Source organism: Panthera pardus, unplaced genomic scaffold (genome assembly GCF_024362965.1).
Source record: "Panthera pardus isolate Hobbes unplaced genomic scaffold, ASM2436296v1 HiC_scaffold_1, whole genome shotgun sequence".
Taxonomy (NCBI): domain Eukaryota; kingdom Metazoa; phylum Chordata; class Mammalia; order Carnivora; family Felidae; genus Panthera; species Panthera pardus.
Genome location: NW_026526654.1, coordinates 73,194,094 through 73,207,690, shown reverse-complemented (window position 1 = coordinate 73,207,690; position 13,597 = coordinate 73,194,094). Strand labels below are relative to the sequence as shown.

Sequence of the window (13,597 nt, the reverse complement as noted above, 5' to 3'; positions counted from 1 at the left end):
AAGTGGAATGGTTAAACGTGCTTGTTAGACCCTCTGTGATACGTTATTTCAGGTAGAAACACAGTATAAGGTTTTGGTTTTGTTTGCTTTCACCATTTGTTTGACTAAATATAAACCAGCAGAACCTCCACACCTTATGAATCATTATGTATGTGTTGTTTGTGCTGTATTTTAAGGTCTGCCGTTTCTTTTCCCTTTCTTCCCCAAACATAACTTTACGCACGCACACACACACAGCCTATATAACAGTATAAGTTTGTAGTGTGAGTATTTTTTTAGTTCTTCTGCATTAGTAAAAGAGATCCATGGTACCTACAGTAATTAGACATTACACTCAAAATAGAGCACAATAAGTGAAGTGTCCTATTCTGGGTATAAATAATGTAAGTTTTTTTTTAACATTTAGTTTTCTATTAATGATAAAACAGAACTATAGCTTTGTCTGCTTTCAATAAAAGCTACTTTATCTGATTAGGAACCACTTATTTTCTCTATAATTTGATCTTTGACTCCAAAAGATTCATTTATCTTCACTTTGCAGTGATGGTATACACTTGAGCTTTATTATAAATGTCACTATAAGACCATATTCTGTGTCTTGTGTTCCATGTAGTTGTGTTAAAACAATGACCTTTCACACTATATTTTGGATAGTTTCCATTATTAGTCCATTAAAAATGATTTAACAATTATTCTTCATCCAGTATGTTAGTATCAGGAACAGAAGTCCAATTGTTAAAATCCAGGGGTTATTATAACTAATAGGAGAGGTGCAGGGATCTCTAGTTAAGGAAGCACCCAAAGACTATGGTGGTGACGTTCCCTACCTTCTAGTAGCTGAGGCTAGCCACCCAGAACTTCACAGTTAAGAGATGAAATTCACATGCTATTAGTAAATTAAAAAAATTTTTTTTTTTTAACACTTATTCATTTTTTGAGAGACAGAGAGAGAGCGCAAGTAGGGGAGGGGCAGAGAGAGGGAGTCACAGAATCCGAAGCAGGCTCCAGGCTCTGAGTTGTCAGCACAGAGCCTGATGTGGGGCTCGAACTCACGGACCACAAGATCATGACTTGAGCCAAAGTCGGATGCTTAACTGACAGCCACAGAGGCACCCCGGTAAATTTTTAAGCAAAACCAACAAGCCACAGGCTATATATAACTAATCAGTGATAGGATTTGGGTTAGTCCTCTAACATTTTAGATATAAATTTATTACCATCATTTGCCATGACTCAGAAGCAATAAATTAGTTTCAATTGTGATGTTGTAAGCTTCCTAAAATAAGAGAATGGTACGTACTTAGAAAACACAACAGCAGCTGAAAGCAGCTAACACATAACTAATGCCGTATTAGGCAAAGGTAGTGGTAAATAATTTTTAAATTATTTATGTAGTAATACCCATGATGGTACTGAACAAAATTTATCATTTGAAGATAAAGATAACTCAGTTTCTAATACAAAGAATGCTAAGAAAAAATCATTTGGATTCTGAAGGTAATATATTTATTAGACTCTGAGAATTATAATTTTTCTATCTTTGAAAGTGATGATTTTGAGGATGACAGTTGGATCTTTTGATCATTTTTTTCCATGTACTTTTTTTACTTGTTCACATATTTCCTCATTTAGTCAATTAAAAAATTGATTGCAGACGTCAGTCTACTAGATGCTAAAGATATGGCAGTGAACAAAACCGCTTAAACTTACATTCTGATGGGGAGAAAGACAAACAAGTATAAAATAATAATTTAGATAGTGCTAAGGGCAACGAGGAGAAATAAAGCAGGAGAAAGGAAACGAAGTATAGGGAGTGACCACATATGAGCAAGTGTATGTGCACGGGGCTGTTTTAAAGGCCTTGTGGTGGAGGTGATATTTGAACACAGACCTGCACAGCGTGAAGGAGTCCGGCATGTGAAGATCTTGGTAAAGAGCATCCTAGACAGGGTATTCTGGTCCTGAAGCTGGAAAAAGCTTGCATTTTACAGGACCAGAAGGAAGGCCAGTGGTTGGAATAGATTGAATGGAAGGAGTAGGGAGGAATGAAATCAGAGAGGTAAGCAAAGGCCAGATCATGTAGGACTTTGTAGGCTATGGTGAAGATTTTGATTTTATACTGAGAGGATTGGAGAAGATGTATGTGTGTGGGGGTGGGTGGGGATGTTTCAGTGACTTGAGCTGATTTATGATATATCAGGTGACTCTGGACACTGTGGATAATGTAGTGTACTGGGGTAGAGGGGAACAAGGTATTTAGGAAGCAGTCTGTGTTCTGAGCAGAGATGGTGATGTGTCAGAGTGATAGTCTTGGAGGTCCAGAGACAATAGGAAATATATATGGACTAGGTAGGGTGACATGTGGGGAGTCTGGGACGAATTCTTGGCTTTTGGTTTGAACAGTTAGATGGGTGGTATTGTCGTTTGCTGAGAGGGAGGATGCTGGAGAGGAACAGGTTTATGGGAGTGGGTGTGTGCTGAAGAGTTCAGCCCAGTTTTGGCCATGTGGGATCCAGCATCCCTGTGAACGCGTGGTGGGATGTGTTGAATGAGCAGACAACAGAGAAGTCAGGGCCGAACCTATACCTCTGGTAGTTTGCAGCATATAGATGGTATTTGAAGCAACAGGACTAGGTAAGATCACTTAGCAAGTAAGTACAGATGAAGAAGAGGCCTAAGACTGAGACCTGGGGAGCTCTCACATTTAGAGGTTAGAAAGAAAAGAAACCCACAAAGAAAATTGGGGAAAAATAGGAGACGTACAAATTTTCAAAAAAAAAAAAAAAAAAAAAATGCCCCCTATACATTCAAACTCCCAGAGGGTAGATTCCATCAAAAGGCAATAGTAAACGAGGCAAAGGAAGATGCAGAATCCATGAAAACAGGGAATCCAGCATACTTTGATTACATTTCCTTACTTGTAAACCTTTTTCTCTCTGTACTTAGTAATTGCTTTGTTTTTGTATTTGCTTACTTTCCTATGTCCTGATCGCTGTTTTAGACCCAAAATTTTTTTTTTCTTTTACTATATAATTTATCATCAAGTTAGCATGCAGTGTATACAGTGTGCTCTTGACTTTGGGAGTAGATTCCTGTGATACATCACTTACATACAACACCCAGTGCTTATCCCAGCAGGTGCCCTCATCGATGCCCATCACCTATTTTCCCCACCCCCCTGCCCCTCCACCCCCATCAAACCTCAGTTTGTTCTCTGTATTTAAGAGTCTCCTATGGCTTGTCTTCCTCTCTGTCTGTAACTATTTTTTTTTTCCTTCCCTTCCTCCATGGTCTTAAGTTTCTTAAATTCCACATATGAGTGAAAACAAGATTTCTGTCTTTCTTGGACTTACTTCACTTAGCATAATACCCTCTAGTTCCATCCACATCGTTGCAAATGGCAAGATTTCATTCTTTTTCATTGCCAAGTAGTATTCCATTGTATAAATATACCACAGCTTCATCTATTCATCAGTTGATGGGCATTGGGCTCTTTCCATATTGTTGAAAGCGCTGCTATAATGTGCCCCTGTCCTGTATCCTTTGGATAAATTCCTGGTAGTGCTTTACTGCAGACCCAAACCCTTAAGTGGACTCCACATTTTCTCACCGTGTAGTCAAGCACATCTACCAATTCTTCCCAACTTCTCTCCCCTCTTCCCTTCCTGCATTCCTCTTGGAACCCTCATTCTCTTCCTCCAGTCTGGACTGGTTACTTTCTGGCCTCCTGCAAGGCTGTGACACTGGGGTTTGTCTTCTTCATCAGCCTGCTCATTCCCTTATGTTGAATTCCCTGATGCCTCAGTTAGCTCTGAATAGTATTTACATGCCTGTAATATTGTAAACGTTGAGTGTTTATTCACCAGAACCCTGTGATATAACTGTGTTAGAGAGCCTGGGAAAGCTGAAGTTTGGGTATATTGTGGTGGGGGATGAGCATTATGTTAAGAGAATTTGACTCTCATCTTCCATAGCAGGGTTTTTGTAAATAATACCTAAAATTGAAAAATCAAGTAATGGCAGGATAAGCATGTTGGGTATAAATATGGAGTGAAATGCAATAACCATCTGTAAGTACTTGGCCCAGTTACTGGTACCTGTTGAGTACTTTGCAACCATTAGTAAATTCTAGATCTGAGTAAGTGCAAAATATGGCCGATAACTCCAATTTTTTTTTTTTTAATGAATGTAAACGTATGTTGTTATCTCTCCAAAGTTTTCATTAAAATGTCAGTTTCTGGGCGCCTGGGTGGCTCAGTCAGTTAAGTGTCCAACTCTTGATTTCAGCTCAGGTCATAATTGATCTCATGGTTCATGAGTTCAAGTTCCGCATCAGGCTCTCTGCTGACAGCACAGAGCCTGCTTGGGATTCTCTCTCCCTCTCTCTCAAAATAAATAAATAAACATTAAAGAAATTTTTAAATATCAGTTTCTGTTTGTATCCATTCAGTTTTTTCCCCTGTTGCTTGGTATATTTTACTATTCAGAAGCATACTTATTTTTATTGTATGTATAGGCATGTGTGGGAATTTCTTTCAGTTTATTTTGGTGTTTAGCTTATACTATTTTTAATTGAAATACTTTCTTTTTTGTAAATATAGGTATTATGGCTACCTGTTTAGGAATTTGCTTTTATTTTGCTGTTTACTTTATATATATGTTTGTTAATTTGGTTTGCCTGCATTAACTATATAAGAATTCATTCCAATTTGTTTTAGTTTCAGAATGTATTGAAGTAAATGGCATTAGTATTTGCTTTTATAACATGTCATGTGTAATATATCAGTTTTCTGTAAATTGGCTTTTTTTGTTTGTTTGTTTACTATCTAATGGTATTTAGTAATGCCATTATATTTATTTTCAGCAATCTAAATTTCTTTTAGGTATAGTAAGATGGTATTGTGCCATTAGAAATTAGGATTTCCTACTGGATTATGGTATATTTTCACATCAACAAAAACCTTTTCTCCTAATATCAAATTTTTAAATGACTTTCAGTACATGAATTAGAATAAAATTGGGAATTGTTTTATATACAGGCTTGTTTTACATTCTAGCAAAAATGAGAAAATTCCTTAGATTGGCCTAAGAAATATCCTTGTAATAGCAAATTGAGGAGTATAGAGTGTGCTAATAATTAGATATTTTAAAATATTACAAGATTTTTCACATTCAGTCTAAATTTGCTGCTACTTAGGCAGTCATATAAAAATTGAGAAACTTTATAATTTATATATGATGTCAGAGTTTTTTGTTTTGTTTTACGTACCTTTTTTTAATGTTTACTTATTTTTGGGGGCGAGAGAGAGAGAGAGAGAGAGAGAGAGAACAAGTGGGGGAGGGGCAGAAAGAGAGAAGGACAGAAGATCCAAAGCAGGCTCTGCATTGTCAGCACCACAGCCCGATGCGGGGCTCCAACTCACGAACCACAAGATCATGACCCAAGCCGAAGTCAGACACTTAACTGATTAAGCCACCCAGGCGCCCCGGTGTAAGAGTTTTAATGGAAAGAATAAATCAGTGTTAATAAAATTTAAATATTTTATGAACAGAGTTATTATTGATGGAATGGCTTCCTTAAAGTTAAAATTAGGTCTTGGATAATCAAGACATGCGTTTACCGTAATAGAGAAAAATAGATGGATTTGCATCTTATAAGTGTTTTTCTAAAAGAGATTGTGAAACACTGGAAACATTTGTTTGTTACCTAACTCTTAAGTAAAATATCTCTGTCATTTTTATGTGAAACTAAAGTAGTTGTTTTTAATTCACAGCTTATATTCTCCATACATACTTTTATTTTAAATCTAGATCTTTTAAGCGCATTATATTCAGTTAAAGAACTCATTGTGTCAGGCTTGTTTTGCAACCTGAAATATTCTTTGCTTTTAGTGGCATTGTTGGAAATAGTGCAACTACATTATTGACTACCATTGAAGAAATGCATTTGCTAAGCAAAAAAATATTCTTCAATAGCTTGAGTCTTCATGCAAGTAAATTAATGGACAAGGTATGTTTGGAAAATGCAGTTCTTAAACTATGTGAGTGTGAGTTTTGCACATTTAAAAATGTTTTACTGTTTTTACATTGGCAATTTGTTCCCATTCCATACAGTGTTGTTCTGAGTTCTTCCCGTGAACAATTAAATTTACTTTGAGATGACTTTACTGGATCTGGGCTTATAGGCTGGGTTCCTGGAACAGTGTAACACTGAGTCATAATTAGAGGTAGAATCTCAAGCCTTAGTTTCACTACCAGTTTTCTATAACCAAAAAGTTGTAATTAAAGCAAACTTACTATATTTAGGTCAGGGCTAAGATGACATACAGATTGGAAAACTGAAACTCTTACTGAATGTTTTTTTCTAAACAGTTTGCTTATAGTTTTACTCTCTGATGGTCCAGCTTTGTCCTTAAGAAATTTATGCTCCTTTGAGTTATATACTGCAATTAATTATGAAAATAAACAAGATAATAAAAAACTCCCACCGGAAACAAGTAAAGCACCACAACAAAAATCTGGTAACAAAAATCTGAGAGTCTCAAGAGCTAATATTTTCAACTGAGCAGTGTGTTGTGATAAGACCTTAAGGAATGGATTTACAATAAGCAAACGCTTTTTTATTTTTATTTCATTATTAAGGACTCAGGTCTTTTAAGGATGCATCACAATCAACATACTAGCTTTTTTTTTTTTTTTTCTTTTAATCATACCACTCTAGTAGTCTGGCTATGTTAGACCCAGAATTGTAATATAGAATAGTTGGTAGCATTCCAATCCTGAGTTATCTGGTCAATTTTTACATCCCTAAGTTCAGAGAAGCTTAGGAGTCTGACCTCCTGTAGGACTCAAATTCTTTTGGAAAAGCAACATGAATTTATGGACCTGGACCCACTTATGTTTTTTTCTGTTGTATGTATTTTTGTTTATGTAAGTTTACATAAGTTTATGTAAGTCCGTTTTGTGTTTTTTTTTCCTTAAGATTTTATTTATTTAGTTAGTTTTCTAAACTTTTTTATCGTCAAGTCAGTTAACATACAGTGTAGTCTTGGCTTCAGGAGTAGATTCCGTGATTCATCGCTTCCATACAACACCCAGTGCTCATCCCAACAAGCGCCCTCCTCAGTGCCCATCACCCGTTTTCCCTACCCCTATCAACCCTGTTCTCTGTTTAAGAGACTCTTATGGTTTGCTTCTCTGTTTGTATCTTACTTTTCCTTCCCTTCCCCTATGGTCATATGTTAAGTTTCTCAGATTCCAACATATGAATGAAATCATATGATATCTGCCATTCTCTGACTAACAGTTCTGGTTATGTATATGTTTACATGAGTTCTTACTTAAACAAAAATTTTTTAAAATAGTTCATGTGTACTTTGAACATGAACAAACATTTGCTAGCTGATGAGAGTACAGTGGCAAACAAGATTGGTTGGCCTCGGGTTGCTTCTCCTTTAGTGGAAAATAGTTAAATTAATCAATGGTTGCCATAGAACCACATGTTTTATGAAAGACATGTGCCCAAGGTGCAATGCTAGCACAAAAGGAGAAGGAGCTTTCCAGAGAGGGAGATAGAAGGCTTAAACTTGGAAGGACGTAGAATTTAAATAGGTAGATAAGGGGGTAGACAGAGGCTATCCTAAGTAGGGGAAATAAAAAGAATTTGTAAGAGCACAAGCTGTGAGTCACCAGTAAACAAATATTTCATTTATTAAAAAATCACCTGGGGGCGCCTGCGTGGTTCAGTTGGTTAAGTGTCCGACTTCGGCTCAGGTCATGATCTCGTAGTTCGTGAGTTCCAACCCTGCATTGGGCTTTCTGCTGTCAGCACAGAGCCCGCTTCAGATCCTCTGTCCCCCTCTCTCTTTGCCTCTTCCCTGCTGCTTCTCTTTCTCTCAAAATAAATAAATTTAAATTAAAAAAAAAAAATCATTTGGAAAGTGGTGTAGCATGTAGATAGGAGAGAGACCAGGTTGCAGACAGGAAGATTATGGGAGTATCAAGGTAGTTTTTTATGAAAATCATGATCTAAGGTAGAGATTCTAGGAACAGCCATGAAGGAACACATTCTTAAAGGGGTAAAGGTAAACCTTCAGAATTTAGTGACTGATTGAATATGGGTACATGAGAGGGAGGAACCTAAAATAATTCCTATGTTACCAACCTGGGAATATTGATAGTAATCACAAGTGTCTGTAACCTGGAAAGATGGTAAAATTTACAGGATAAAGATGATATTGCTGACATTAGTTAGACAGGATACCTTGAGATACCCTATTTTGTCTTATCTAGTTGGGAGCTGTACAATGGGTTGAGATAGTTTTACATATAGAAGATAGTTGCATCCATGGATTTGGATGAGGTCACTAGGAATCATGTTTAATAAGAGCAGAGTTCTCAGACACACAGTCTTGGGAAACCCTGACATTTAAGAGAAGAAAAGAAGCCCACCGTGGTGGGATGCTGAGGGAGGATGATGGGAGACTCAGGAGAAAAGTGAGGAAAGGGTTTTCTCAGAAAAGCCAAGAGAATAGAGTTTCAGGAAGCAGGACATGGTTAATGACAGATACCGTATAAAGAGTTCTAGTAAAAAAAGGACAGTAGATTTGTTATCTTGGGCAACATATAGGGATCCGTGACGTACTGAGAACAATTGTAGCTGTGTGCTGAGGACAGGAGCCAGACTGTAGAATGTGGAAAAGCACACGGATGTGCTTATTACCCAAAGTTTTACCGGTTGGAAAACATGTGGGCTACAGACTGAAAACATAGTAGGCATTCATATTTTTGAAATTTGAAAGAGAACAACAAAACAAAATGGTAAAAGGAAAGATGGAATTAAATTTCTGTGATAAATTAGGAAACAGGAAAAATAGATTTTTTTGAGAAGATCAACAAAATTGACAACCTTCTGGCAATTCTTTAACCAAAAAAAAAGAATTAAAAATTAGAATATCAGAAATTTGAGATATTAACCAGAGATACGAACTAAAATTTATTAGAAAATATCATATTAAAATGTAACAGTCTTATGCTAAAATAATCTGAAAATCTGAATAAAAAGAGTGATTTTAGGACAATATAAGTGGACAAAAGGGTAAAAAAAGAAGTGGAAAACTTGAATACACCTGGCGAGGGAAGAAAAGTTATTGGAGAACATGCTGCTAGGCTTAGTTGAGGTTATACAGATAGTTTCATCCACACCTATGAACAGATAATTATCCAGAACACAGGAAAATATAGAAGAATTCCCAGTTCAATTTAGGTGTTGTAACACTGACATAAAAGCCTTTAGAAGACAGTACAAAAGTGAAAATCACAAATCAGTCACTTTAAATTAAAAAAAAAAAGTTAAAAATACCATTAAGCCAAACCCAGCATTATGTTCAAAACAAGTATGGGTTATTTGCAGAAATACAAGAATGTTTAAGTGTTAGAAAATACATTAAATATCTCAGTGTTAAATAAGAAAATTTTATATTATCATGATAGTTCATCAGGTTGTTGGAGGAAAAATCTTACTAAATAAGAAAGCAAAAATTCTTCTTTAACCATGTAAAGATAAGTAAAACTAACAGCCCACATTATAATGAACACAGAAGCACTACCAATATACTGTATGTAAGTCAAGAAAGAATAAGACAAGAATGCTTGCCAATAACATTTTTAAATAATAGAAAGACTAGATTAAAAAGTGAGAGGTGTAAGTATTTCAAAGGAGGAGACATTAGATTATTTATAGATGCTATGATTGTCTACTTCAAAAACCCAAGAAAATTAATTGAAAAGTTTTAGAACTAGTAAATGTATTTAGGAAGTTATTTGGTGACCAGATCAATACACAAAAATAGTTTTCAGGGAACGTGGTGAAGTTGGAGGCACCTGTAATCTGTCTCTGCACCGAGGCAAAAATTGCACTGACAGAATCCGTCTCCCTCTCAAAATAAATAAATAAAACTTAAAGTGCTCAAAGAAGAAAAAAAATCAAGATGGTCTTTCAAAAGTGAGGGCATTCTTTCACAAGAATGAGACCTTCCCAAATAAAATAAAGCTGAGGGAGCTCATTACTACTAGCCCTGCCCTGTAAGAAATGCTCAAGGGAGCCCTGCAGGGTGAGATGTAAGGACAGTAGACAGTAACTCCAAGCTTTATGAAGAAATAAAGATCTCGATAAAGGTAAATACACAAGCAACTAAAAGTCAGTATTGTAACAAATGTTTGAACTCTACTTTTTGTTACATGATTTAAGAGCCTAATATCTTCTAAAAAAAATATTTGCTGTAAAAGCTAGCATTGTTGTGACTTTGGTTTGTAATTCCATTTTTTGTCTTCATGATGCATTTAAGAGGCTAATGCATTTAAAATAATTATTAGTTTGTATTTCGTGACATCAGCTACTGACAGGGTGGGGGTGGAGCTGTAAAGGAGCAGAGGTTTTTTGTAGGTTATTGACGTTAGCTGGAATAAAGTCAAATTAGAGTGTTACATAATTTTCAGACCTTAAACGTAATCCCCATGGGAAACACAAAGAAAATAGCTAAATATACACAAAAAGAAATGAGAATTGAAATGTTGCATTCACTATAAAAACCAACTTAAAAAAAGACAATAATGCAGGAAATGAGAGACAAAAAAAGACTATAAGGTATATAGAAAATAATAGCAAAATGGTAGAAGTTTCTTCTTACCAGTATTTACCTTGAATATAAACAGGTTAAATTCTCCAGTAAAAAGATAAGAGATTGGCAGAATGGATAAAACTACAAGATGCAACTATATGCTGTCTACAGGAGACTTATTTTACATCTAAAGACACATAATGAAAGTCAAAGGGAGGAGAAAGATAATCCATGTAAATACTAACCAGAAGAGTGTGGTGTGATGATAACATCAGACAAAATAAACGTTATTATTATTTTTTTTAATATATGAAATTTATTGTCAAATTGGTTTCCATACAACACCCAGTGCTCACCCCAAAAGATGCCCTCTTCAATGCCCATCGCCTACCCTACCCTCCCACCCCCCATCAACCCTCAGTCTGTTCTCAGTTTTTAAGAGTCTCTTATGCTTTGGCTCTCTCCCACTCTAACCTCTTTTTTTTTTTTTTTCTTTCCTTCCCCTCCCCTATAGGTTTCTGTTAAGTTTCTCAGGATCCACATAAGGGTGAAAACATATGGTATCTTTCTCTGTATGGCTTATTTCACTTAGCATCACACTCTCCAGTTCCATCCACGTTGCTACAAAGGGCCATATTTCATTCTTTCTCATTGCCACGTAGTACTCCATTGTGTATATAAACCACAATTTCTTTATCCATTCATCAGTTGATGGACATTTAGGATTTTTCCACAATTTGGCTATTGTTGAGAGTGCTGCTATAAACACTGGGGTACAAGTGCCTCTATGCATTAGTACTCCTGTATCCCTTGGGTAAATTCCTAGCAATGCTACTGCTGGGTCATAGGGTAGGTCTATTTTTAATTTTTGAAGAACTTCCACAGTGTTTCCCAGAGTGGCTGTACCAGTTTGCATTCCCACCAACAGTGCAAGAAGATTCCCATTTCTCCACAACCTCTCCAGCATCTATAGTCTTCTGATTTGTTCATTTTGGCCACTCTGACTGGCGTGAGGTGATATCTGAGTGTGGTTTTGATTTGTATTTCCCTGATGAGGAGTGACGTTGAGCATCTTTTCATGTGCCTGTTGGCCATCTGGATGTCTTCTTTAGAGAAGTGTCTATTCATGTTTTCTGCCCATTTCTTCACTGGATTATTTGTTTTTCGGGTGTGGAGTTTGGTGAGCTCTTTATAGATTTTGGATACTAGCCCTTTATCCGATATGTCATTTGCAAATATCTTTTCCCATTCCGTTGGTTGCCTTTTAGTTTTGTTGATTGTTTCCTTTGCTGTGCAGAAGCTTTTTATCTTCATGAGGTCCCAATAGTTCATTTTTGCTTTTAATTCCCTTGCCTTTGGGGATGTGTCAAGTAAGAAATTGCTGCAGCTGAGGTCAGAGAGGTCTTTTCCTGCTTTCTCCTCTAGGGTTTTGATGGTTTCCTGTCTCACATTCAGGTCCTTTATCCATTTTGAGTTTAAGACAAAATAAACTTTAAGTCAAAAATTATTATAGGAGATAAATAAGGGCAATTGGATATTAATCAAAGGTTCAATACAGCAAGAACATAAAACAATTATTAAACTTTACTTAACTGATGACAAACATCAAAATATATGAAGCCAAAACTAACAGAATTGAAGGGAGAAATAGATCTGTATTTATAGTTGGAGACTTCAGTAACCTATTTGCATTAATAGAATAATCAGACAGAAGTTGACACAGTCAACTGATAAGATCTAATGAACGTATACAAAGCACTCTACCCAACAAAAACAACAGTGTACACGTTCTTCTGAAGTACACATTGCTCATTTTCCATGGTAGTTGTATGTTAGGCCACAAATTGATCTTAGTATATTTTAAAAGATAGATATGATACAAATTGTCCTCTCTGACCACAACAGGATAAAGTTACAAATCAGTAACAAAAAGAAAACTGAATTTACTCACAAATCTATAGAAATTTAATCATAAACTACTTAGAGACAAATGAAAATGAAAACACAACATGTCAAAACTTACAGGATGCAGTGAAAGTGGTATCAAGGGGAAACTTTATAGCTATAAATACTTACATTTAAAAATCAAGAAAGGCCCCTGGGTGGCTCAGTGGGTTGGGCATCCAACTTTTGATTTCAGCTCAGGTCATGATCCCTGGGTTCTGGAGCTCTGTGCTGAGTGTGGAGCCTGCTTAAGATTCTCTCTCTTTCCTTCTACCCCTCTCCCCTGCTTGCAATCTCTCTCTCTCTCTCTCTCTCTCAAAAAACAAAATAAAATAAGAAAGATGTCAAATCATCAACTAACTTTACAGCTTCAGGGATGAGAAAAGAATACACTGAACTCAAATCTAACAGAAAGGAAATAATAAAGACTAGAGCAGTCTTTATTCTAATCTAAATGGAGATTAGAAAAACAAAGAGAAAATCAGTCAAACCAAAATATGGTTCTTTGAATATGTCAACGAAATTGACAAACCGTTACCTAGTCTAGACTAAGAAAAAAGAGAAGATTCATATTACTAAAATTAGAAATGAAAGTGAGACATTACTACCAATTGTATGGAAATAAAAAGGACTTTAAGAGAGTATTAATGAACAACGATATGCCAACAAATTGGATAATCAGATAAAATGGACAAATTCCTAGAAATACAAAAGCTACCAGGACTCATGAAGAATTAGATTGAATAGACCTATAATTAGTAGAGAGATCGAATCAGTAATCAAAAATCAATTGCACACCCACTCTGCAAACAAAAGCCCTAGATCTCATGGCTTCACTGGTGAGTTCTACTAAACATTTAAAGAACTAGTATCAGTCCTTCTCAAACTTTTTTTAAAAATTGAAGAGGTGGGAACACTTCTTAAATCATTCCATGAGGCCTGTCTTACCCTGAAACCAAAGCCAGAAAAAGACACTACAAGAAAAGGAACTAGAGGGGCGCCTGGGTGGCTCAGTCGGTTGAGTGTCCGACTTT

General features: G+C 36.1%; 1 protein-coding gene across 3 annotated transcripts in view; it reads left to right on the top strand.

Moving 5' to 3' along the window:
- Positions 1-13,597, top strand: part of COG6 (component of oligomeric golgi complex 6) — an 80,061-nt gene that overhangs the window by 30,071 nt on the left and 36,393 nt on the right. For all 3 annotated transcript variants that reach the window (XM_019447682.2, XM_019447684.2, XM_019447685.2), the window contains exon 13: positions 5,893-6,010. In XM_019447682.2, the coding sequence (XP_019303227.2) occupies positions 5,893-6,010 (118 nt within the window). The remainder of the gene's footprint in view (positions 1-5,892; positions 6,011-13,597) is intronic.